The sequence below is a fragment of the Desmodus rotundus genome, chromosome 10 (genome assembly GCF_022682495.2).
Source record: "Desmodus rotundus isolate HL8 chromosome 10, HLdesRot8A.1, whole genome shotgun sequence".
NCBI classification, from domain to species: Eukaryota; Metazoa; Chordata; class Mammalia; order Chiroptera; family Phyllostomidae; genus Desmodus; species Desmodus rotundus.
Window position 1 is genome coordinate 46,698,923 of NC_071396.1, and position 25,665 is coordinate 46,724,587.

At 59.0% G+C, this 25,665-nt stretch overlaps 1 protein-coding gene and 1 non-coding gene across 8 annotated transcripts in view; both read left to right on the forward strand.

Moving 5' to 3' along the window:
• JADE2 (jade family PHD finger 2) overlaps positions 1-25,665 on the forward strand; it is a 49,095-nt gene that overhangs the window by 14,708 nt on the left and 8,722 nt on the right. For all 7 annotated transcript variants that reach the window (XM_024575012.3, XM_024575010.4, XM_045183848.3 and 4 more), the window contains 6 exons: positions 8,384-8,541; positions 12,921-13,081; positions 13,742-13,953; positions 15,112-15,279; positions 16,677-16,793; positions 17,757-18,221. In XM_024575012.3, coding sequence (XP_024430780.2) covers positions 8,384-8,541; positions 12,921-13,081; positions 13,742-13,953; positions 15,112-15,279; positions 16,677-16,793; positions 17,757-18,221 — 1,281 coding nt within the window. The remainder of the gene's footprint in view (positions 1-8,383; positions 8,542-12,920; positions 13,082-13,741; positions 13,954-15,111; positions 15,280-16,676; positions 16,794-17,756; positions 18,222-25,665) is intronic.
• LOC112318227 (U2 spliceosomal RNA) lies at positions 23,024-23,212 on the forward strand. Its single transcript, XR_002976198.2, has one exon. It is a non-coding gene; the product is annotated as a U2 spliceosomal RNA (small nuclear RNA).

Here is a 25,665-nt window from a genome sequence, read left to right on the forward strand (position 1 = left end):
TTTGCAGAGGGGTGCGGGTGGTGCAGGACCCCCTCCCTGGTAGCCGCATGGTTTACTTCCTCTCCTCACCTCTGAATGGGGACAGTGACGGGGTGGGGTGTCTGAGGACTGGCAGTACTTAGCGTAGCAGCTTTGCCAGCCCATAGTGAAGTCAGCAGCTATGGAGAGGACGGGGGTTGGGTTTTCTTGAGATCTGAGGGGTTGTCCCTGTGGTGACCTGCCAAGGCCCTCCCTTCCCAGTGCACCCCGGAGGTGCAGATCAAGGGACAAAGTGCTTCGACTAGGAGTCAGGACCCTGGACAGGGCTGAGGCCTTGAGGCCCAGAATCTCGTCCACCCTTAGCCAGTGGGTGGCCTTCCTTAGCCGGAGTGAAAGGGGGTGCAGGCCTCAGTCTGTCGGATGGGCCTTGGGGGCCTGGGAATCTGGGCCAGGGTTTCTGATGGAAGGCCACCAAGTCTGAGGCCGAACCCAGGGACACAGGCAGCTGCCTTCCTCTGCTTTGCCTGCCAGCAGTATCCCAACAAGGCTGAGCTCTGTTGCTTAGGGATTAAGTCAGCCAGGCCAGACATGAAGGAGGAAAAAGGATTATTAGCCTGGCCTGGAGAGGCATTGGTGTAGAAGTTGTGCTGAGTCCTTGGGTTTCTGACCAGATGTGTCTCACCAAATGGCATCGCCATTGTTGGTGCTTAACACTTCATGGGTTGTGTCCGTCCAAATCTGACGGAGATCACAGACCACCCCCAGGAACTCTGACTTACATGGTCTGGAGTGAGGCCCAGGCACCTGTGCTTTTTAAAAGCCTTCCCTCTAGAAGCCAAGGTTAAGAACTACTGCCATATAGACCCTTCTCCTTAATTTGCTAAGACAGGAGTTGCAGCCTGGTTGGGCCTTCCTGGAAGACTCTGAGGCTGCAGGGAGGAGGGGAGGCGTTCTAGCCTGATGCAGTGACCTAAACAAAGGCGGAGGGTGTGGGTGGGGGCAGTCCCCTAGCTCACCCCCACCCCCCTGGAGGCTAGGGGACTGACAGGTTGCTGCCAAGCCCTCCACCTGGCAGGGCAGTTCAAGAAGAGACCTGCAGCCCTGCAAACCAGAGGGTTGCTGGTTCGACTCCCAATCAGGGCACATGCCTGGGTTGTGGGGCCAGGTCCCCAGTGTGGGGCGCACAAGAGGCAACTGCACATCGATGTTTCTCTCCCTCTCTTTCTTCCTCCTTCCCCTTCTCTCTATAAGCAAATAAATAAAATCTTTTTTTAAAAAAAAGAGAGAGACCTGGAGGCCACTGTGTGAGGCTGTCTTCCTCGGGCTAGGGCAGAGTGGCAGGTGGGGGGTGGGGGCGGCCACGTGGTGGAGGTTTCCTCCAGGGAGGCTGCTTGAAGTAGAGGGCTATGTTTTCAGGAAGTCAGATGCTCAGAACTCATCCAGTGGGCAGGCCCATGGATCTTCAGGGCCCAAGAGCTCCTGGTGCTGCTTAAACTCAGCGTGCACACAGGGGCATCTGATAGACCCTGCCCGGTGCTAGGGGCTGAGGTGCAGGCCCCGTCCCCGGGGAGCTTGTCCTCAGGCTGCAGCAGGATGCAGGTGCTCACACAGGAAAGTGTCTGTTATGAGGGGTGCAGCCGGCTTGGCCACTGAGGAACTCTGTGACCTCGGGCAAAGGACTGTTTCTTTCTGAGCCTCAGCGTTGTCATCGGCAGAGTCCTGCCCTGCAGCCTGCATGGACGTCCTGGTCTGTAGATGTGACAGTCCTTTCCTGAGACCTGTGGAGCCGTGGGCAGGGGTGACCCAGGAGTGAGCGGAGGTGACGCTGGCCTCCCTGGGACAGAGACTGGGATGGTCCCAGAGCAGGGTGGGTAGGAGATGGGATCCAATTCTCAGCTCCTGTGGTGTTTTTTTATAAGTTGATCTTATTTTTTATATATTTTTTAATTATATTTTTCTATTACCAGGTAATCCCCTTGTATCCCCCTCCCCCCTCTTTGCAATCACCACACTGTTGTCCACATCCATGAGCCCTTTTTCCTTTTTGCTCAATCCCTCCACCCCCTCCGGCTCCCCCCTGCTAGCTGTCATCCTATTTTCCATCTCTGAGTCTGTCCCCATTTTCCTTGTTAGTTCAGTGTGTTCATTAGATTCCACATGCGAGTGAAATCATATGGTATTTGTCTTTCTCTGATGGGCTTATTTCACTTAGCATAATGTTCTCCAGGCCCACCCATGCTGTCACAAAGGGTAAAATTTTATTTTTTACAGCTGAGTAGTATTTCATTATGTAAATGTCCCATAGTTATTTTATCTACTCATCTACTGATGGACACTTGGGCTGCTTCTATATCTTGGTGACTGTAAATAACGCTGCAATGAACACAGGGGTGTTTATATTCTCTCAAATTAGTGTTTTGGGTTCCTTCAGATATATTCCCAGAAGTGGGATTGCTAAGTCAAAAGGCAGGCCCATTTTTAATTTTTTGAGGTCTCTCCATACTGCTTTCCACAGTGGCTGCACCAGTCTGCATCCCCACCAACAGTGCAGAAGGGTTCTGCTTTCTCCACATCCTTGCCAGCACTTGTTGTTTGTTGATTTATTGATGGTGGCCATTCTGACAGGTGTGAGATGGTTTCTCACTGTGGTTTTAATTTGCATCTCTCTGATGATTAGTGATGGTGAGCATCTCTTCACATGTCTACTTGCCACCTATACATCCCCTTGGAGAAGCATCTTATCAGCTCCTTTGTAGGCCCTGATGACAAACTAGTACATCTCTGAGTGAGGGAGTGGGACCTCTTTGCACCAGTGTTCAGCCTCTTGCCCATGGGGATAGAGCCTGGGAGAAAGAGGTCATCCTTATGGACAACCTCTGCCCACACTGGGGTGTCCCCAGGACCCCAGTGTTGGAGACAGTTCAGCGAATGAAGGGTGAGGATGCAGGTCATTAGCTTGTCCCTTTGCTTTTAAAATGAGACCCTCCTGGCCTGGGGGAAGGCAGGGGTGGCCCGATGGTGTTGGGGCGCAAGACCTCGGGATCAGTAAGATGCCTTCCCGGAGGGCAGAGTTGGTATCCAGATGTTGCGCATAACCTATTTTATGTTAAAACAGTGATGGCTTATGTTGTGGTGACATGCCAAGTGCCCACCAACTTGGGAGAGAACACAGGAGAATGGCTGCCCCCGTGGTTTCGAGCCCTGTCTGCAGCTGCTGCCCCTGTGCTGCCCCGGGAGCAGGCACCAGTGAGAGGAGAGCCCGGCTGCCGAGCTCAGTGCCTGCTCGCCGAGCCTCCCGCTGCCTTCCTCTGGGTCTCGTGTAGTCGGAAACAGTGCTGCTCCCGCCAGCTGGAAAGGCCTCCTGGCCTCTGGGACTTGTCTTGCAAAAGAAATGTGTGTAATAAATTCTCTTTTAAGAGCAGGAAGTGCTGTTATCCTTGCGAGAGAGAAAGAGATGTTGAGAGGGAGAGAGTACGTGTATTTGTGTCTGTGTGTTTTTAGCGTGTGACTAAATGTGGTAGCTTGCACGAGACTGAGCCTTTCTTTCGCGGGTGTTTTATGTCTAATTTTTAAGTATCTTAACTTTGCTCTTGGCTGAGATACTCATCAGGCTCCAGCCCAGGAAAGACATTTTTGAAAAGAGCCAGTACCTGGCGGGTTTGCAGGTAGCTTTGCCGTGGCTAAAGCACAGTGCAGACCTGGAACCAGCGTTAGCCTCCCTTGGTGGGTCTCGGTGCACATGTCTGTGGGAGGGGCGCTGTGAATTAGGTGAGATCGTGGCGCAAGGCGGCAGGTAAGGCTTGGGCTTGCTCTGTCACCGCAGGGCAGCCGCTCCTTGCCGCTACCCATTGTTTCTGGTGAAACAAGGTGCTCAGAAAAAAAATTGATCAAAATGAGATCTCTGGTAGGAATTTCACTGGACTTTTCAGGACAGACCCTCAGACATCCTCAGGAGGGCAGGAGGGAGGGTGCCACTCCCAGCTTTGCACTGAGGCTCCGTTTCCCTTGGCTTTGGGGCAGTGACCAAGACCAGTTCCTGAAGCCCACTGACGAATCTTCTGGGCCAGCCCCTCTCTCAGGCAGGACAGGGAGCTTCCGAGTGTGGTCACCCTTCAGACGGATCCGGGTTCATTCATCGATTCGCTCACTTGCGCTGCAGGCATTTCTTGAACTGCTGCTGTGTGCCCACCCCGTGCCACCGAGGGCGCCCTGATCAACAGGGTACAGGTGGCGGCTCTGCCTCTCCCAGCTCGGTCATCAGAGCAGGCGGACACTGAGCAAATACTGACACAATCATGCTTAGTGATTGTGGCAAGTGCCGGGGCTTTTCCTTAAGTAACTGACTTCCTCTTGGTCTGAATACTGTGACACAGTAATTCACCCTGGACAGAAGGAGGCAGAGTCCAAGGTCCCAGGATGAAACATTCAAATAACATCCACAAGTCTTGTGGTCACATTCGAGAACTCACGGCATCGCATGGCGAACGCTGCCTGTTGTCATTGCCTTTATTTGCTGTTGGAGGTCATGCCAGACTCCACTGATATTTTCGGGCAGAGCCTGCTTTTGGTTCTCCCTGGAGCAATGGGGGTAGAAAGCTGGACAGACTCCGGTGGCTGCGAAGGGCAAGGCCATGACCTGTGTCCTTGCCGTAGGCAGAGGAGGGTCCGCGGCTCCCTCCAGGGTTACGCTGGCTCCGCCGGCACTCACGTGGGTTATTACATTAGAATTTTAGACCTTTGAACAGTCTTCCTACCGTTTGAAGAAGCTACAATTAACATCTCCTAAGCAGCTCAGCAGAACTTGGTTGCTAGGCAACAGGCCTCTAACGACAATCCGTCCATTTCTGCCAAAAAGAGAAAAATAGTAAACATTCACATTCTTAGAAAAGTGCTTGTTTTCCAGCTTCTAACTTTCTTGTCACAGCAAGGCCTCCAGTTCATCGGTGTCCATTTGATTCTTTATTTAGTTTTCATAAACCATTTAGAGACATATTAGGAGAAGAATTGAGCCTTTTTTCCGAGCCTAACCTCTGGCAACTCAAAACAGAGACATCCGGGTTACAGTGAGTTGCCGGATTTGTGGGCAGGTGTGACGTGGATGGACGGAGGCTCCTCTGAAAGGTGGCGTGCCCCGCATAGCCCCGCTGCAGCCCAGGAAGGCGGGCAGATCCCCGGGAGGCTCCCGAGTCCTCCAGCCCGTGTTAGCACCTAGCACGTGCCAGGTCCTCTATGCAGTGCTGCGCCCCAGCCTGCTGCCATGCCAGACCTCACCGAGATGGCCTTCTCCTGGGGAGACGTGGCACGAAACCAGGAGATTGCACACCAGGGCTGTGGGAGTTCCGAGGAAACCCAGAATCCAGCCCGGCATTAGGGAAGTCTTCCGAGAGCAGATGTGGGCTGAACTGAGACCTTAAGGCTGAGGCAGGCCAGCCCCGCTTTGGCAAGGGGCAGTGTCCCAGCAGAGAAGAGTGCTCTGAATGCCTCACTGGAGAGGGCGCAGGGCTGGTGAGGTGCGCCCTGCAGCTCAGCTTGAGGGCAGTTGCAACTTGCAAAGCCTCCATCTAATTTGCATAGTACAGCCCTTGCAGAAGCCACCTGATTTGCCTTCGGGTTAACTCAAGGGAATTGACAGAAGTGACAGTGAGCCCTGTGGCCAAAAGGGGCAAAGGGGCTGGGGGTGGTCGCAGCCTGGGTTCCTTTGCCACTTCCGACACGTGGGACCTTGTGTAGGTTGTTTAACCCCACTGAGCCCCAGGGTTTTCAGCGGCCACAGGGATGATGGCAGCTCCTCCCTCAGGGCATAGGGACTGATAATAAATTAACCCAAGAGCAGCTGGTACTGGGCATGCAGCATCCTTTAAGTGTTGCCTGGCACCATGTGACAGCGCCGCCCTACTGTGCTTCCATGAGTCTTCACCCGAGAGGGCACTGGTGTCCCATCTGCCACCGGTTCCCTCAGAGACCCAGGATGAAACTTGGAACTCTCTTGAGACCACTCTTCTCTCGCTCCTGGATCCCCCTGGCCGAGTCAAGCCCGGGGTCCCTTCCTGCTCTGAGTCCTCTGTGCCAAGCCTGTCCCTAGGTTAGGATCGCTTCTCCCAGCTGGTGTGGCTTGGCACTCTGGTCTCTCCAACTGCAGCACGGACAGCACCCTGGTCCTTAGGCTTTGAAGCCTGCACGCCAGGCGCTATGTGTTGCTTGGTTCGGGTCGGAGCGCTTGGGGATTCCAGCTTTGGGTGTCCCACCCTCTTGGCGGGCGTTCCAAAAGCACTCCCGAGAGCCATCGAGGGGCCTCAGGATCGTCAGAGAAGCCCTTTCACTCATTTGCTCAGCACCGTTACTGAGCACCTCCTGTGTACCAGTCCCCATTCGCTGAGCATGCAGCAGAGAACAGGACAGGTGTGGCAGGGAGAAGATGTGACACAGGCACCACGAGGACACGAGTTAATCACCAGAATTGAAAGTGCCCGGAGGTGAGGCAGGACGATGGGGTGAGAAGTGGCTCCATTGGGCAGTCGGCGCTCCCTGGGTCCGGTGATCAGGGAAGGAATCTTGGAGGAGGTGGCGTTAAAGCTGCAGCCCAGGGTGAGGGAACAAGGAGAGGTTTCATACTCACCCATGCCTCCCTGGAGGGGCACAGAGTGGCACTGGGCTCTTGAAGGGTTGATTCCTGGGGTGGGGAGATGGGCTGACAGGGTGCACTGGGCACTTGAAGGGTTGATTCCTGGGGTGGGGAGATGGGCTGACAGGGCGGGCGGCTCCTGGTGGTGGCGGAGCCCCGGGGCTTTGACGGGCGTGCCCCTTGGCCTGCCTGGGCTGGGAGAACTTGGAGGCAGCGATGAGTCCCCTGTGGGCTGCGATCGAACGCTGGGCTTGGCCGAGGCCACAGCTGGGAAAGGCCCCCACAAAAGCACCAAGTGCCTGAGTTTGTGTTCTTGTGTCTGCAGCTCACTGCTTGCTAATAAGATATGCAAATTATCGGGGCTGTAAAATCTCCACCACATTCCATCTTCTGTTTAATTAGCATTTAATTGTAATCTCATTTTAATTTTTTCACACTGGCACCCTAATTAAATGTTAGGGTATTCGTCTTAGCGATTAAATTATATTGGCAAATAGAGTCTTCAAGAAACTTGACCTTTTTCAAGCCAGGGCCCTCTCTAGCTAGGTGCAGCTGTTAATTAGATTTCTGCAAGATGCTGCCCCGAACCCCCTTGGTGCAGCCATTTCAGTCGTTTTCTTGCTGTTCTGGCGCTAGATTCGAACGAGACAGGCACAGCCATGCGCCGGGCCCCCTGGCAGGCAGAGGTTGCCGTGAATGAGTGTGTGGTGAGCCTCTGGAAGGCAGCAGATGCTGGCTTTTCCGGAGAGGGGCGGGTCTGGAGTTGGGTCCGAGCCTAGAGCATTCCTTGAACTGGTTTCTCTGGTCTCAGTGATGCCACCTCGTCTTTAACTTGTGATTCTCACGGAGGATCACTGGGGAAGTGGGTACCTAAGCAAGGCATGTAGTCTGGAGCTGCCACCAAGTCCTTCAGCATCCCTTCCTGGGAGGCCACAGTGAGGTCAGGCAACCGGGGCACAAGAGTCACTGCTGGTGGCACAGGGGCTGGGCTTGGAGATTGTTCTGGGGGAGCTGGGGTGGAGGGGAGTAACAGACAGAATGTTGGGAAGAACAGTTTCCTGAGTGACGGGAAGAACAGCAAAGGGCAAGGGTGCGCCCACTCCCTGGCCTGGCTCGGGGGGAACTTGGATGGGCTTGATGGAGAAGGAACTGCACCCCACCCTCCTCCTACCCATCACACAGAGGGTGGAGCAGTGGGACCCCTGCCCCGCAGGGCACCTTGGAGACCCTGACTCATGGGAAGCCTTCCTCCAGGCTGCCCCATGCCCCGCCCCCCTCCACTGTTTGCAAAAGGTCCTGCAGTATGTTTGCCTGGGGTTGGGGCCCTGCACTCTCCGTCGCCCCTGGGCCTCCGGCGCTGTGTGTTGCGACTGCCAAACATAATGTTAAGCCTTCGCCGGAAGTGCCCCGAACAGTCATTTAGTGGCGGTGTTGTGTTCACAGAGGCCTTGCTGCCCTCTGACGTGTTTCTTTTGTGCCTTTCCCAGCCTCTGCTCTTCGCTCCGAGGTCCACTCCCACCCATCTCTCTGGCCTGGCACAAGCCGGAGCGCACGGGAACTCAGTGCAGCACATTTACTGAACATCTGCTATGTGCAGAAAGCCCCGTGTGGGGCTCAGGGAAGATGCGTTACTGTGCTTCGTGTGTTTGCGTGGGCGTCTGCCTTTGAGTGGCAGAAAGCCCGCCCGAGTTGCCCCTGCCGCGCTGTCCCCCGGCCTGTGGCGCAGCGCCCCCGCCCCTGGAGGCGGTCTGAAGCCACCCTCCCCGCCCTTGCTCCCAACAGGTCTTCCGGACGGACTTGATCACCGCCATGAAGATCCCAGACTCACACCAACTCAGCCCGGATGACTACTACATCCTGGCCGACCCCTGGCGGCAGGAGTGGGAGAAAGGCGTGCAGGTGCCCGCCGGGGCAGAGGCCATCCCGGAGCCCGTGGTGAGGTGAGCACCGCAGCCTGGGCCAGGGGTGCGGGGAGCCCAGGACGCAGCGGGGGACCTTCCAGTCCTGGGATTCCTCTCTAGCCTAGCTTTCTTTTGTTAGATTTTTTTGGCCCATAAACCATTGAGATGTTACAGAAATACCGGCAGTTTACCTCTGAGGCTAAGTCCTTGGGCTCGGGCTTAGTGATGGACCGGGCAGCCTGGATTCCAATGGCTACTCACATTCACTGTGACCGTGGGCCAGAAGGGTAATCTCCCTGAGCCTCGGGTGCCTTGTCTGTGAAGTGGGAATGATGACAACCACACCCCCCTCCTCGGAGGGCCCCGATGACGTAGGGAAATGGTGCGTGAAAGGCACTTGGCACAGCGTCTGGCGCACGAGTGTTCAGTGAAAACTGGCTGTGGATTGGATTAGCTTGATGTCGATCCAGACTGGGTCCCACAGGCACATCTTAATCAGGGAAATCTTCAGACTTTTAGTGAGTCCTTAAGACGGGGATAAGCCATGCTCTTGACTTCTTAAACTTTTCTGAGGAGTTCTCAGTGGGAGGGAGTCGTGTGCACACAGCAGGTGCTCAGGAAGTGGCTGCTGTGACTGGCCTCCCAGAAGCCCCCAGCCAGGGCTGGGTCAGGGCCGGGTCCCCTCTGAGCTTGTGGGTCAGAGAGAGACCCCTGGTGCTCTCATCAGGAGTGGCCTCGTGGCCATGGGCCTCGCCTCCAGCAGCAGAGTTCAGCCAAGTGCTTGTTTCTGCATCCTGGGAAACCGTCCAAGTCACGTCTCGGGGCAGAGGGGCCTGCTGTCCTGGCCTCCCCTGCCCACCAGCCCGCCAGGGCCGGGCAGCCCGTGTTATTGGCAGCCCGCTCCTGTCCTTGGCAGCCCCATGGCTCTTGCTTAGGCCCATAGGACCAGGCCTGGGGCAGAGATCACAGCCGTCACCTCCCGTGACATTGGCACTGTTGCTCCCTGGCAGCCACTCCCGTGACTGGCTCGCAGACACCCTTGGGCCCCCTTGGTGCCAGGCCTGGGCTGGGCCTGGGGTTACAGAGGCAAAGCAGGCTAATCCCTGCTTGGGTTCTCCGTCAGGATTGAGTGCTGGGCAGGGCTCATCCTCCCGTGACTGCTGAGGGCTGAGCACCTACCAGCGCTGGTCTTAGGCCTTTGAGAGTGAGGGAGCCCCAGATTTCTGAAGGGAGCACATGTGGGATTCGGAGGAGGAATTTATACTCCGCACCCCCTGTGCAGGGCCAGACGTGAGAGTCAGGCTCCTAGCCAGCTTCACACCCTCGCCTCTGCAGACTAAGGCACTGTCTGCCCTCTTGGAGCCCGTCTCCCCCGCTAAGAACGGTACCTGCCTGATGGCGTGGTGCTGAGGACTGAGTGACAAAACATGGGTGGAGGGCCCAGAGTGATGGACAGGAGGGACTGGCCGCCAGCTGGGCAGAGAGAGGGAGTCCTGATTAGGCCTGGCCCAGCAGTCTGTCCCCTCTCCTTGATGTCAATGTCAGGTAGTTCCGGAAACATCCGCTGGCCTGGGCAATTGATTGCAGATGCTTCCGCACCAGTAGCTTGGCTTCCGTCGGCTTTATCTGTTGACATCAGGAGGAAGGCACGTGTTCAGACAGCTCTGGCTCTACTAGGTGCATTCCCCGCATGTGCTCGGCTGCTGGGAGCTGGCGGGGGCCAGGCAGCCTGGCCGGCCGCTCCTGGGAGAGGAGAGGAGAGGAGAGGCTGTGGCAGGCGGGGCGCTCTCTTGGAGAGATCTGCCTGCCCCTTCCCCCTCCCGCCCAGCTGGTCTGTCTGGAGCGGAGGCCACTGTAGTCGGAGCTGTGACAGGAACTCGCATCCTGGGAACTTGCTGTGCTGAGCCTGTTAGTTCATCTTCTCCTTTAGTAACCCTATTAGCCCTGTAACATAAGCACACATCACTGTCCTCGTTTTATAGATGAGGAAGTCGGGAAGTTCTGGGGAGTTCCCTCCACGACCTGCTGGTGGGGCCCAGTGGGCTGGGCCGAAATCATAGGCCCTGGGAACACCCCTGGGTCACCCCAGTGAGGCCCAGAGACAGCCTGGTGCCCTTGTCACTCAGCGTGTTGGGTTTGTCTGCCCTGCCCTGCTGCCCTGGCCCTGGACAGGCCCCCCCACCTCATGGTCTGAAGTTTATCTAGGTAATGAGAATGTGTGTCACCCTGAGATCATGAATTAAGGGAGGGCCTGCGGTGCTCCCTCAGTGAGGCCAGAAGACTCAGCCCACAGCTGAGCCAGCCTCTGGTATCTGTCTGGTCTTTCGAAGCAGAGACCCCTCGCCTCCCCCAGCTCCCAGCCCAGCCACCTGCCTCCTCCCAGCTGACCTCAGCACAGCTGACTGCCGCTGAGACTGAGGCCTTGGCCTGCGGTCAGGTTGGTCCGGCCTGGTGCGAGAGCTTCCTCCGCAGCCAGAGCCAGAGAGGCCAAACGGGTGAGGTGAGAGGCCCTGGAAGCACAGGAAGTGCCTTTTCTGGTGTGAGCCCTTAACCCCAACCTCCCAGAGACAGGAATGTGGTATTGGCCCCCAGAGCTCCGGCCGAGGTGGCAGCTGCCTGAGCACGCAGGCCAGGGTACCTATGCCAGAGGTGGGGGGCCCTCGGACAAGGCCATCCAAGTCCTGACTAAGCACATGCTGGGGGCACAGGCAGAGCAGAGGCGTGACAAAAATCAGTCTGTGTCTTTAAAAGAATGTATTCAGATTAGACGCTCGTGAGGAAAGGCAGGATTTTGTAGGAGTGAGCCTGTTGGTGTTGCTTCTATTTGAAATGACCTGAGGGAATGCAAGGAGCCCATTATCTTTGTTGTTACCTAAGGTCTTCCTTAACCTGGGCATCTGAAGGGGGGGGGGGGCCCAAGCCCTTTCCCTTTCTCCTTGCCCCACCCCCGCCCCCGCAACTGCCTCTGGGCTTCCCTCCCCTCCTGGAGGCCATTCTGTCTCCTTCATCCTTCCTGCCTCTCTTGCTGACGCCTGGGGCATTTCCTGGAGTCCAGAGCTCTGCCCTCCTCTCCCCAGGCTGCCGCTGAGTCACAGCCCCTGGCAGCCCTACCTCCGACCCCAGGAGGCCTCTCAGGCCAGTGAGGGGCCTCTCAGCCCCAGCAGGGCTGGCCAGATGGAGGCCAGGCTCCACAGCAATAACCATGGCAACCGGCGAGGGCGGGGGTGGGGGAGCTGGCATTTTGAACTGGTATCAGGAACTGAGGGGCAGCACACCGCTGAACCGAGAGGGGAAACTGCCCTGCCAGGGCTGCAAGCCCTCGTACTCCGTGTCAGGGAGCAAAGTGACACCCAGAGGTCTCAGAGCACACACTCACACATACAGGGCGTGTCGTGTGCCAGGCACTGTCCTGAGAGTTTGCATTTCCTCCTCGGGCCAACAGTAGAAGGTGAACACTGTCTCGTTAGCCCCCTGGGGCACGGAGAAGTTCGGTGGCCTGCCCAGAGGCACACAGTAGGTGGTGGAGTGGGGCTCTGAGGCCTCATCCCACAGCCTGGGCCCTTCCAGCTGCCTGAGAGGCACAGCCGTGGCCTGTGATCCTGGGACTGCGGTGGGTGCGTCTCAGTGTCTAGGGGAGGCGGTTTCCGGGCTGGGGTGGGGGAGCACTGTAGACAGACTCCCTACTCAGGCAGCGCTCTTTCTGGGGAAAGGACGAGGTGTGTGGACAACACTGGTCCCTGACAGTAGACCTTTTTTCTGTGGAAAGGGCCGCCTGGACTGCAGCGATGTAGCTGGGGAGGACTCCTCCTCACCCCACAGGAGACCTGGCCTCAGCTCTTCTCGGGCTGTTGGTGAGGGGGGGCCGGGGCCTGTGAGAGCACGGGGGCAATCCCCAGCCCTGAGGGGTATGCTGAAGGACCTGGAGCCCACCTGGCTCTGGGCCACTTGTCCAGAGTGGCTGGCACTGGAAGTTGCCGGAGGACAGAACTTGGAACGCCTCCTGCAGGCTGAGCAGATCCAGGTCCCGGGGCTTTGGCCAAGGCCCGGGTGCCCTGACTGGGGGCAGAGGGGCGGGGGGGGGGCAGCGAGGTGTGCTCTGAGCAGAGTGGATGTTTATAGATGGGTGTGCAAGGGCTGTGGGTCAGCCCCACTCCCATCCACCACGTGCCCCACAGCCCTCTGCTCTCCTTTCCTGCTTGCTCATAGTCATCCGAGACTGCAGGGCAGGCAGGTGGGGGAGGGGAGTATAAGAAGGCAATGAAAGGAGGTGGGCCCTGTGTGGGTCAGTCTCACGCCTCACTTGCCCACTAGGTTCTCAGCGGGGCCAGCCAACTCACTGGATGCTGATGCCCCCAGACCTAGCAGGGGTAGCAGGCTGAGGGTCCCTCCCCTCACGACACCCTCTCTTGATTTCCTAGGATCCTCCCACCGCTGGAAGGCCCCCCTACCCAGGTGTCCCCTAGCAGCTCCGAACTTGGTGAGGGCTCCCAGCCTGATTGGCCAGGGGGCAGCCGCTATGACCTGGACGAGATTGACGCCTATTGGCTGGAGCTCATCAACTCGGAGCTCAAGGAGATGGGTAGGTGACCTGCCAGCTGAGAATGGGGTCAGGGGCAGGCCAGGCAGGGTTTCCTTTGGAACGTCAGCATCCTCATGCTCAGGACGGCAGCCCCGGCCGGGCTTTGGCACTGAGTGGCCCCTGGGTGGCAGTCCCTGCAGCATTGCTGTGCCTCCGTTTCTGTGGCTGTCAGGCAAGGGCAGCGACAGCACGTGACTGACCGTCCTTGGGGGTGGGCCGATGAGCGTGACCATCCCGTGAGGAGTGAGGGCGCACACAGGTGGGTCTAGGATGACACGTGCGGCCGCGGTCAGTGGGTGTGGGCGTCCCAGCCAGAGTGCACTAACATGCCGCAGAAAGGGCCAGCTCTGTCATACTCGGCCCCCTCCAGGGGTCCCCCCATGGAGCCAGCCGCATCCCAGAGCTACGTCCCCATTATCAGCATGTTCACGTAATGCGTGCGTAGTCACAGGCGGGCCGTCCAAAGTCAGAACACAACGAGGGGCCACGGGGCCTCTGGGGTCGGACGGCCCAGCCCTTTCGGTTTCAGACAGCGGAGCTGAGGCTGGAGACAGTCGGCCTGGGTTCCAAGGTCATAGCAGATGAACAGAAGCCCTGCCACCCATCTGCCCCCAAAAGCAGGGCTCCTCACAACCCCCCTGCCCCACGTTGTCCTCACAGACAGGCCAGAGCTGGACGAGCTGACGCTGGAGCGCGTGCTGGAGGAGATGGAGACGCTGTGCCACCAGAACATGGCGAGGGCCATCGAGACGCAGGAGGGGCTGGGCATCGAGTACGACGAGGATGTCGTCTGTGACGTGTGCCGCTCCCCCGAGGGCGAAGACGGCAACGAGATGGTCTTCTGTGACAAATGCAACGTCTGCGTGCACCAGGTGGCCAGCCCCCCAAGCGCCCTCTTCCACACGGGTCCTCCCACGCGGCCCCCCGCTGTGCAACCGCAGCAGCGTGGGGGGCACCGGCCCCCAAGGAGTAGGGCAGGGTAGGAGGGGCTACCGACCCCAATGCCCCTCGGTGCCAGGGACCCATGGGCCCCTCGGCTTGTCACCACCATCAGCCAGACCTGGGGGGACACCCACTGGGTGGTCCTTCTGTCCTTGCCTGTCACCTCCCCACGGGACACCTGGCCACCGCCTTCCTCCTCTGCTCCTCACTGTCCCGAACTTACAAAGAGGCAGCACAGTGTTGCAACTGAAAGCAAAGCCTGGGGCCGGGCTGCCTGGTTTCAAGCTCTGGCTCTGCCCTTTACGAGCTCTGTGGCTTTGGGCAAGTTTCTTAACCTCTGAGGACCTCTTTCCCCTGCTGCACAGAAAAGTAGGCTGTAAGGTCTGAGTTATTTGCTTCAAACGATATCAGAAGAGCCCTAAGTATTTGTTACCATTGTTGATATTATAAATGTGGCCTGACCTGACCAGGCCCCCCCACCCCCTCCTCACCTTGATCTTGGGCCCAGGACTCTAGGTCTCGGGCATCCCTGGGCCTCATTCACAGAAGACTTGACTGGACACAGTGCACCCACTCTGGACCTAACTTTGATGCCCCTCCACACACACACACACACTGCTGCTGGAATGTCTTCTGGGGAGCTCCGAGGGGCTCACCTCGCTGGGGGGTTAGGCAGTACCCCCATATTCATCCTTAACCTTATACCCAGCAGCTCTTAGGTCCATAAACCCCAGGCATGCCTGGGAGGACCCCCCTTCACAGATGCCTGTGAGGAAAGGTGAAAGGTCGCTCCTTGTCCTCAGGCAGTAGGCACACCAAAAATTGTACTAGGCCCCTCACCAATCAGGACCCTGTGGCTAGAGTGTCCTCCCAGCAGAGGGCAGACCTGAGCCCTTTCACAGAGGTCTGTGAAGTGGTGACGTTTAAGGCACAGGATGCGGGGCTTGGAGGAGCCCTGTGTTGCAGCCCCTCCGGAGGTCTCCTGGCAGCTCCCGGCCCGGCTGGGACTGGCAGCACCCGCTGCTGGCTGCTGACCAGATGCACACGGAGCAACACCTCTGACGGTGGCCGCCCTGCTCTCCTCCCAGGCCTGCTACGGGATCCTCAAGGTGCCCACAGGCAGCTGGCTGTGCCGGACGTGTGCGCTGGGTGTCCAGCCAAAGTGCCTTCTCTGCCCCAAGCGAGGAGGAGCCTTGAAGCCCACCAGAAGTGGGACCAAGTGGGTGCACGTCAGCTGCGCTCTGTGGATTCCCGAGGTGGGCAGGCATGGGGGCGGGTGGCGCTGGGGGTCAGCCATGGGGAAGTGGGTCTGTGTGGGACTCGGTGCTCAGGGAGCAGAGCATTTGGAGGGGTGCTCGCAGGAGATGGGACCGCAGGAGTCGAGCCTGGGAAACACTGGGGGGGCAACCCCCGGGGAACCTGGCTGTGGACTTGGGCAGAACTCAGGTGGTGGCCTCCAAGGGGAAATGGGATTGTGGGCTCCCGGGGGGCCCAGTGGTGGGTCTGAGAGCCAGATGAACGTCCCCCAGCTGACTCCGGAGAAAAGCAGGTTGTGGGTCCACCCCTGTCTAGGCAGTGGCTCCAACCAAAGTCAGGCTGCCCTTTTAAAATAAAAGTCAGCAAGCTGACCTGAAAGGAAATCGGGTGGCAAGCCTAATGAAAAGTCAGATGGTAGGCCTGCTGCTGGGGGTGGGGCTGAAGAGGGGCCTGGGGCTAGGTGGGGAGGGCCCATGGGATCTAGGCTGGGCCCACAGTGAGGTAGCAGAGGCCCTGGGCTCCCAGAAGTTGTCCCATTTTGTTTGAAATGGGAAATGCTGAAATCACTGAAGTGTCCGCCCGGCCCTGCTGTGTGCCGGGACCCAGAATGAAGCCTCACTCCAGTGCTGCCTGTGGCTAGAAGCAAGCCAGGTGGGCCTGTCAGCAGGTGGCCCTGAAGGTCCTTGCTGGGACCCACGTTGCAGGTTTCTGTGATGATTGAGGTTGTCTCGGCAGTTGTCTCTTGCTCCCAGATCTGCATCTGGAAGGCGGGGACTCCCACTGACTATACCCCGGGCTGGGCACAGCAGGGACAGAGAGAACCAACAAGGACCCCACCGCAGGGGCCCTTCTTCTATCCTGAGGCACACGCTGTGGAGAGGCGTGGGCCTGTGTGGCCATCGGAGGGACAGGAGGGGCTAAACAAAAGCTCGTCCCCATTGCTCAGGAAAGCCCCTAGAGGCCTCCAAGAAGAGATGCTACCCTGAGGCCATTATTTTGCTGTCCAGAAAAATAAATAAAATAAATGCAAGATACGAAAAGAACTCTGAAGATGCTATTGACAAAGGCCTCATGTACAGAAGAGAGAGGACCTCGAATGTACTTGTCCAGACACATACACACTCGGAAACGTCTGTCTTGAGGGCTACACAGCCATAGGCATACACACTCTGTTACACCTGATATGACCGATGGGCACTGTCCCACACAGTCACAGACAATGGCAGGTCGTCACAGAGGTCCACTTGGGACAGACAGGAGGGACTTGGGATTCAGGGGCTCTCCCACCGCCCTGTCTGCCCCCTTCCCCGCCTGGTTTCATCAGACAGCCTCCCATGTAGGGACTTGGGGATTTGGAGGAGAAGAGGCCTGATGCAGCCCCCTGTGTCCCGCGCAGGTGAGCATTGGCTGCCCCGAGAAGATGGAGCCCATCACCAAGATCTCGCACATCCCTGCCAGCCGCTGGGCCCTGTCCTGCAGCCTGTGCAAGGAGTGCACGGGCACCTGCATCCAGGTGCGTGGGAGCCAGGTGCCGCCTCTGTGCACCCTACCCCCACCCCATGCCCGTGGTGCTGTGGACGAGACCACTGATGGGCCCCAGACACCTGGAACTGGGCCCAGAGTCAGAACGCCACCTGGGGGTGGGAAGCATTCCTCCATCCCAGTTCCTCTAGGCACAGGGTGCAGGCTGGGGAAGCAAGGCTCTCCACCCCGCACAGGGCAGGGCTGTCCCCGCCACAGCAGCGGCTCCTACACCCTAGAGTGAGCGTGGTTCCTCAAGGGCCTCATTCAGCATCTCTGGAGTGGAGCCGAGAGTTTGCATTTCTAGCAAGTTCCCAGGTGATACTGCTGCTCCTGGTCCGAAGGCGGGAGGCAGGAGGCGGGGGTACCCTTTCTCCCCCCCGGCTCTCCGGGCATGATTTTCATTGCAAACACCAGCTCTGCCTCCGCCCATTTGTAAGGCTGGCAGAATGGCTCATGAGCAATGAGCACAGAGCGCAACAAAAACAGTCACTACTAGTTGGGCGGGTTGTTGCTGACTCAGTTTTCAGCTTCCCACAGCCATCATTCGAGGCTGGGAGGCGGGGGCAGGCCCTGAGTTGGCCCTAGCTGCCCAGGCAAGGGGAGAAGGAAGAGGTCCGAGTCTAGCCCCGCTTCCCAGAGGACACAGGAGCAGGGCAGCTCCCCATCTGAGATAATGTGGGGCAGAGGTGGCAGTGACCTATCACCAGCCTCTTCTAGTGCCTCTGATTCCAAAGTCATTTTGCCCGCACAGGCATGCAGCTTGCCCCCAGAGTACTAGGTGCGGAACCCTATTTCCCTTCCAGCGCCCTCTTCCTACCTACTCTAGCTCACCCCATACCCTGTAGGATGTGAGGAGCCCATGCCATTGTATTCGGTGGCCCTGGGGGAGGCCCACCTCCTTACCTCCCATCAGAACTCCTTTCGTGCCTGACACTGCCCTTCTGCCCCCCAGTGTTCCATGCCTTCCTGCATCACGGCATTCCACGTCACATGCGCCTTTGACCACGGCCTGGAAATGAGGACTATATTAGCAGACAACGATGAGGTCAAGTTCAAGTCATTCTGCCAGGAACACAGTGACGGGGGCCCGAGGGTTGAGTCCGCATCCGAGCCAGTGGAGCCCAGCCCAGCTGCTGAGGACCTGGAGAAAGTGACCCTCCGCAAGCAGCGGCTGCAGCAGCTGGAAGAAGACTTCTACGAGCTGGTGGAGCCGGCCGAGGTGGCCGAGCGCCTGGACCTGGCCGAGGTGCTGGTCGACTTCATCTATCAGTACTGGAAGCTGAAGAGGAAAGCCAATGCCAACCAGCCGCTGCTGACCCCCAAAACCGACGAGGTGGACAACCTGGCCCAACAGGAGCAGGACGTCCTCTACCGCCGCCTGAAGCTCTTCACACACCTGCGGCAGGACTTGGAGAGGGTGAGTACTCCCGTCGCCCGCCTGCCCGGCCGGCAGCCATCCCACGAGGGCTTCCGCACCACTGTAGCTGCCAGGACTCACGTGAGCTCTGGCCCAGGGGCTGAGGGCCTCCAGGTCTCAGACAGGGTGGAGGCTACTGATACTTCACAGAGCAGGGAAGGATCCAGCTCTCAGGTCCGAGACCCAGCCCTTTCGAAGGTCTGGTGAAGGATGGGGGCCCTGCCAGGGTCATGAGGCCGGGAAATATCAGAGCTGGGGCCAGGGCCCAGGCTTCCAGCTCCTCGTGGCTTCCGGCCCTACTGGTGGCCTCTGTGGGCCCTACCTGGTTCCCGCACACAAGCTGCTGCTTCGAGTCAGAGGTGGGGGAGGACCAGTGGGCTGAATCAGCGGAACACGTTTGTGCTGGGCCTGGGCAGGGACGACAGGCGTGAATCGGGCTCCCCGGGCGGCTGGTCAGAGGAAGTGACGTGAGCAGAGGGGCAAGAGTGGCTGGAGATCCACAGCAGCCTGTGTAGAGAAAAGTGTGGGGCTGGGAGGGTGGACCAAAGTGGCCTAGAAACTGCTGTGACTGCCACTTCCTGTGACTGTCCTGCCGTGACTGCCACTTCCAGACACACCCCGGAGGAGCACTCACAGGGCCTGGAGGGAGAGGGCGGCAGGTTGGCCAAAACCCCCAGCTGTGACCTGAAACGGGATCTTGGCTTGGTCTGGGGTGGCAGCTTGGGGGCCAAGTGAGATGAGGAAGGGGTGAGCTATGGAGGCTGGGGAGTGGGAAGAGTTGCTTTCCTGGAGCAGGGAGGCCTCCAAAACTTCTAATCTCTCATGCTCCCTCCAGAAAGGTGAGGGGGTCCTGCTTTCTGTGGGCTGTGCTCTTGAACTTGGCTTTTTGGGCACCCCTGCCATGCCATCTCAGGCTGATAACGTACCACCCTGAAGCTGAGAGCAGCCCAAGAAGGAGACAGGATGTTCTTGGTCCTTGGTTCAATCCTCTGAACCCCAGGTGCTGGTCTGGCCTCCCTTCTGTGGGACATTCAGTTCTTGGGTGCCAGAGCCCGCGGGATCTGTCACAGTGTCCTCCGTAGTGCAGACACACCTGCCCCCTCTCCAGGGCCACGTTAGGAAACAGCCCGGGGTGGAAGCATCCCGCAGGCTTTGCACTTCCTGAAGCGCAGCGGCTTTTCATTCCGGGCGGCTCCGTTGGCAAGTCTGCACAATGAGTGGAGTAGCTCTGCTGGCGCTGGGCTGAGGACGAGGCTCCAAGACCACTCGACTGCCTTCACCCCTCTCCTCTGCCCTTCTGCCCAGTCAAGGGGAGATGAATGACCCTGTTGGCCTTGGAGTCTGCCACCAGGGAGAGGTACACCGGGGGTGGCACCAAACGTCCCTGGCTCCAGCAAGGCCCAGGGACAAGGCCACCTCCATTGCAGTCATCACTTCCTGGGCAGCCCAGCCTTCTCTCTCGTGGCAGGACCCTCAGGTACAAACCCTTCAGTGCTACTGCCAGAGTTGTCCTCAGGCCACCCCCGGGTCTCCGGCGCAAGCACCCTGCTTTTACTCCTGCCGTTTCCGTCAGCTCTGACACCCCGCCACCCCCCTCGCAGGTCAGCCCTTGTGTCTGGCCGCATCCAGGCTGTGTGGGGAGGCTGGGGGGCTGGCGCGCTGAGTTAACCATCGCCCAAGAAGAAGAGGTGCGAGGTGGATACTCCCAGCCCTAGTGAGCAAGCGAGGAACCTGGTGCTCAGGGAGGCGAGGGGACAGGAAGCCTTGAGGGCCGTGTGTATTCTGAGAGTTGGGTTTAGATTGAATCGGGGGGAGGGTCTGTCAGAGGGTTGTTGCCTTATTCTATGTTCAGCCCATGTCCCAGGCAAAAGCATCCCCCTCTCAGTCTCTGAGCCTCTCGCCCCCTTGCTAGCTGGTACCGGTGTGCCCAAGGTCAAGGCTGCCAAGGGCTAGGATGCCAGCGAGCCCACTGAGGCCGGCTCTGGGGCAACCAGAGCTGCCATTGAGACCGGTCTGGTCGGGGGACAGAGTCCAGAGCTGGGTGTGAGCCAGCCCACTGTTCCTCTGGGAAGAAGAGGCTGGACTGGCTTTAAGTCTGTGTGGCTCCTCAGGGCTCAGGAGGCCTGTCCCCGGGCTGCGCCTCCGGCCACACTGAGCTGGGCTGGTGGCACCAGCTGGGAGCGCGGGGCGGGTATGCACAGCCATGTGCCAGGTCAGCCCCTCCAGGCCCAGCCTCAGGGCCTGTCGCAGCCATGTGCTGGCGACCTGAGTAAGTGACCAGAGCCCAGAACTATGCCGCTGCCGGTGGCCTGGGCACGAGGCCCTGATCGTGGCCCAGGGCTGACGGCCCGGAGTATCTGGCCTATGAATGGGCACCAGTCCAGTCCTTCCCAGCTCTGTGCCTTCTGAGTTTCAGTTTCCACTTCTCTGGGTTTCACTTTCCTTGTCTGTAGAATGGGAACAAGGATCAAACTAACTTTGGGGTCCCAGTGAGGATGGGGACAGAGCTTAGCACAGCGCCCTCTGTTGTTAGAGGTGGTTCTCATTGCTGCCCTGGCCTGTATAAGGGTGGCCTCTCGGTAGGGTGGGTCTCCACAGGGAATCAAAAGGCAGCCCAGTGCCTGGGACCACAGGGCATCCTTCCCAACCGACCTGCCCCAAGGCCAGTCAGTAGCTTTGCTGAGAGGCATGGGAGCTGGGGCTGAGCTGCCGCCACCAGGAAATCCCATTTCACGGTCTGTCTAGAAGATGTGCCTTTCTGACGTGTAGCTATAGGCCTCCGCCCTGGTAGGGAGCTTGGGGAGGCGTGGCCACTGCAGCTCCCAGAGTTATTCACAGCTGTCAGAAAAATTGCAGCGCTGACCGGCAGCCCAGGGAGCACGCTGGTGTCCCCTAGCAACCAGCTGCGAAGGCAGTTCGGGCTGCGTGGGGCTTCCTGCCTGTGGCCCTGGATCTGGTTACCAGGAATTCATTCGAGAACCCAGCCTGGCCTGAGCGGGGCGACAGGGCAGGGGCAGCCCTCAGCACACAGCCTGGCGGAGGAGAGCGCTGTGGGAACTCCTCAGGCCTCGTGTCCGTTAGCTCTCCCAAGAGGAAGACCCTGCCACCCCCCACCAACTAGCTTCTGCCTCCTCGTCAGTTGGTCACTCCCCAGTCACTATGTCCACGGTGCCTGGACTGTGTCCCACTTGGCCTCCCACCAAAGCAGCCTTGCCCTGGGCAGCCTTGGCCTCCAGCACTCAGGCTCCTCGCTCCCTGCCTCTCCTGTCTCTGGGACTTTCCTAACCCAGTAGGGCCCCAGCCCACTCAAACCCTGCCACCACGCTCGAATCTTCACATGCCCTGATCCCCAAATCCTTAGCCACGGCCTCTTGGTCTCCCTGCTCAGTTGCCTCCCAGACCCCTTGCCCCATCTGGAGGCCACGCCCCTGGCAGAGCCCCCCCCCAGGAGGGGCCAGTCTCTGTCCACCAGGAGCGGTCCCACAGCAGTGAGGAGGTGGGCCTCCCAAGGTGCCTGCCCCCCCAACCTCAGCAGGACCCAAGCCAGTAAGGTTCTGGGCTCCCCAACCTACCACCTGTCTCCATGCCTCCCCCACCTCGCCCAGGGCCCCCTCTCTTAGCTCCCGTCCCGTGCCTCAGACCAGAACCCTCCAACTCCGTGCCAGGAGCTCCCTCTGCCCACTCCCTGGCTATCCTGGCTCCTCCATCCCCGCTCCCTGAGGGTCCCTTTCCAGCCCCCACCCTGCAGCACAGGAGTCGGTCTTCCTCCACTCTTCCTCTCCTTCCACCAGCATTCGAGTCTGTCTTACCCTCTGCTGTGTTTGGAAGCAACCCCTCCCTCTCCGTCTCCCTGTAGTTGTGGGTTTCTGCATTCCCATCCCCTACTGTCCTTCCCTGTCATCCCTCACCGCTCTCACTTCCTCGCCTCCCACTCTGGCCAAGCTCCTACCACCACCACATTCCAGAACTTTCCACCAGGGCTGACAGCCTGCATCTCCTTGGGCCCAGCGACCACTTCCCCGCCCCAGTCCCCTGGCCCTCGGCAGTGGTTGTGGGCTGTGCCCTGTTCCTGAGTGACGTCTCCTGTTGGCACTCTGACCAGATCCCCCTCAACACCCCAGTTCTCTCTCCCTCTCTGAGTCTCCTTGGTCAGTGCGCATTGGCCGGCCACACGGGCGGCACCGACCGAAGGAGGCTGGCCTCGCTGGGGTTTTCTCAGTAGGAAGCGCTCTTGTCTTCTGTAGCAGCAACCTCCAGGCATCCCGATTGTGTAGGGTGCCCTTTTCAGGAAAAAAAAAAAATGGAGCATTTATCTGTATTGTATTTTTAATATCTATTGCCACTGCGTATTATAAAACAAACATATTCAGAATTTCTGGGAGGGTCCAAGAACACACCAGTAGAAGTTCTAATATTCCCTTACTGTGCTGCGGTGAGCTGTCTCACTCAGGAGCCTGGGCGGCTGACTCTGGAGGCCTCGACCTGGGGCAGGAGCTCTGATTCCACAGTCGCCCGTGAAGTGTGCGTGTTGGAGAGAGTTTGGTGGGCCCCCAGGCCTGGGAATCTGTGTTTTCAGTCAGGCGCCCACGGGGCCTGGATGCCAGCAAGCCACCTGGGCGTGCCTCCGGGACCTGCTTCCCGCAGGTTTTAAAAGGAAGTGATTAGGTATGATTCTTGGTTCTTTGGGGGAGAAATTTGCCACTCTGGCCTCACCTCATTTGGCTTCTCACAGTTAGAGGTTAAGTTTAGGGTGAGGAACTCCACAGGGGCATGTCTCAGGAAAGTTTGGAAAGCTGGAACCTGTCGCTTCTCGGCCTTTTAACTCAGATCAAGTGCAGTATCTGTTCTCATCAGTTTAATACCCGATATGTCCTCTATCCAAGGACAATACATTGAAAGGGACTTTAGAACTAGGAGGTGGAACAGGAGCTTGCTCCACCCACTCCACACACGGTCGGTATTGGAGTGCTTCCAGGAGCAGAGCACGAGAAAATAAATAAAAATAAAGATAAAAGCTGGATCTTGACAGATCCGTTTTTCAGTGAGACATCTTGCTGGTTTGTTTTGAGAGCCTCCAACGTAGCCACAAACCCACCCACTTGTGTTCATCCCCACAGACCCCACGCACACCGGGCCCGTGGCTGCCGGGAAGGGCACGGACCAGGGCCTGGGGAGGGCGTCTCGGGGCAGTTGCTGCGGGAGACAGCGACAGCCTCTGGGGGCGACGCTCGAGCCAGGACCCGAGGACGAGGGCCAGTCCTGGGAAGGGAGGAGTGAAGGGCATTTCAGGCCAGGAGTCGAATGTATGTCGAGACTGCCAGGCTGACGTGGGCTGGGCGCAGAGGGCAGGCAATGGGGGCAGTGCCGTCCCAGCGGACTGCTGGGACGTGGGCTGGGAGGTGACAGTGGGCCAGATTGATGGGACAAGGCTTTGGGCTGTGGCTCTGGTTTGTGTTTTGGCTTTTTACTGTGACAGGAAGGACGCCGTCTTTGCTTCTCGGGGTTGCCGTAACAAAGTGCTGCAAATGCGGTGGCTTTAAACACCGGGACTGGCTTCCTCACGGTTCTGGAGGCCGAAGTCTCCGGGTTGATTCCTTCTGGAGGCTCAGGGAGGAGGGTCTGTCCCGCCTCTCCCAGCTTCCCATGGCTGCCCGCCACCCGGCCAGCCCTTGACTTGTGGGCCTGTGACTCCATCTCTGCCCATTGTCATGTGGCATTCTCCCCATATGTCATCACGGGGCCATTCTTAAGGACATGAGTCGGTGGATTTGGGGCTCACTCACTCCCAGTGTGACCCCGTCTTAACTGCTCACCTCTGAGCCTCCAGACAGACATACACGGGCAGGGGCCGCTCTTCAGCCCTGTGCAGAGGCCATCGGAGGATGTACATTTTCAGGACATTTACATTTGCATGTCAGGACGGTTGCCCTGGGGGAGCGGGGGGTCCGTCCGAAGGGCTGGCTGTCCAGCTGAAGATGATGGGGTGACTGAGAGGTGGGGGCTGATGGCTAGGAGTCACGTTCCCGGGAAGGGCTGGTGGGCGCGCTGGGGGATCAGCATGGGGGCGGTGGAGGAGGAAGAGCTGTGTCAGAGGGGTGACTCCAGGGGCTTAGCACTCAGATCCCCTTCAGAAGTCTGCACAGCTCTGGCCTGGCTGAGCCTGACACTCTGGCCACAAGGCCGCACACGGCCTCACCCCTGCCTGGCCTTCCTCTGGGTTCCTTGTCCCGGCCTGTCCCCCTCTCTGTGATCAACTCCGTCTTGGCCTGGTGGCCCCCTTCCTCAGGAAGCCTTCTTCATCCCCCAGGTCTGGTTCCGGGCTGCCTGGTCCTGTCAGGACATGGTCAGCATCTCTCTGCCCAGCTGGGCGGCAGGTCCTGAGGGGAAAGGGCCCCGGATGGCACTGCTCACTGCCGAATCCGGGGTCCCGCACAGGAGTTCGCAGAGCCTCCGGTGCTTCAGAGCAGGGCTCCCAGGCCAGTCCAGGGCTGCCCCCTGGGGGAGGTGCTGGGCCCTCGGGTGGCCTGCTGGTCACACACCAGCGTGAGTGCTGCTGAGAGTCCGTCCTGCAAGGCCAGGCCTGGAGCAGGCATTCTGGGCTGTCCTTCACACCCAGGCCCAGGAAGGAGAGGTGGAGCTCGAGGAGGAGAGTTCTGATTGCAGGCTCCCCTCCCCCTGCCCCCCGGGCCAGGAGAAATGGGGCTGGTGACATCAGGCCAAGGCTCTGAAGCCCAGAGGCCACTCCCAGGCAGCTCAGGGACGGGAAGCCTGAACTCGTCCAGTCCAGTAGCTCCTGGCCAGCTGTCTCTGCTGCTGCTGGAGGTTCTGACCTAAACTGAAGATGACACCAGAACCCGGAAGTCTTTCGAGGGAGGGGGCCTGGTCTTGGCCCAGAGAGCGGCCAGCAGGGGTGGACACCCTGAGCATGGGCACCACGTGGACCGGTGCTCCCAGGCCAGCTGTGGGGAGTGTCCATCTCCTGGGCCCTCAGAGCTGGTGTCCAGGAGTCAGAGCCCCTGCCCTTCCCCGTGAGGAGTTCTGTCTCTGGCTGAGTGAGCGTGGCCATGGGGGCCTGAGGGCTCTGGGGGTGCAGGCGTGGGCCTGGCTGGGGTCCCAGAGCAGGAGGTTGCCCCAGGTGGCTTGGGGACTGCCTGTCTGCTCGAAGCTGTTGTGCTGGAAGTCTCTCTCTTCCATGCACGTGGCCTTTCGTGTCTCAGGATAGGAGGTGGTTTTCGCCCTGTGGCTGTAGTTTCTTTGATGGGAAGGAGGCCTTGGACGGAGGGCAGAGGGATAGACTCGGTGACCTCGTGAGGTCCCTAGGGGAGAGCAGCCGTGTTAGAAGGGCCTCGGGCAGCAGCAGGGCTGACCTGGTCAGGAAGGCGGGGTCCCCAGCCTGAGCTCACCTGGCACTCTCTGCTCACTCTGGCTCAGCCGGGGCCTAGGG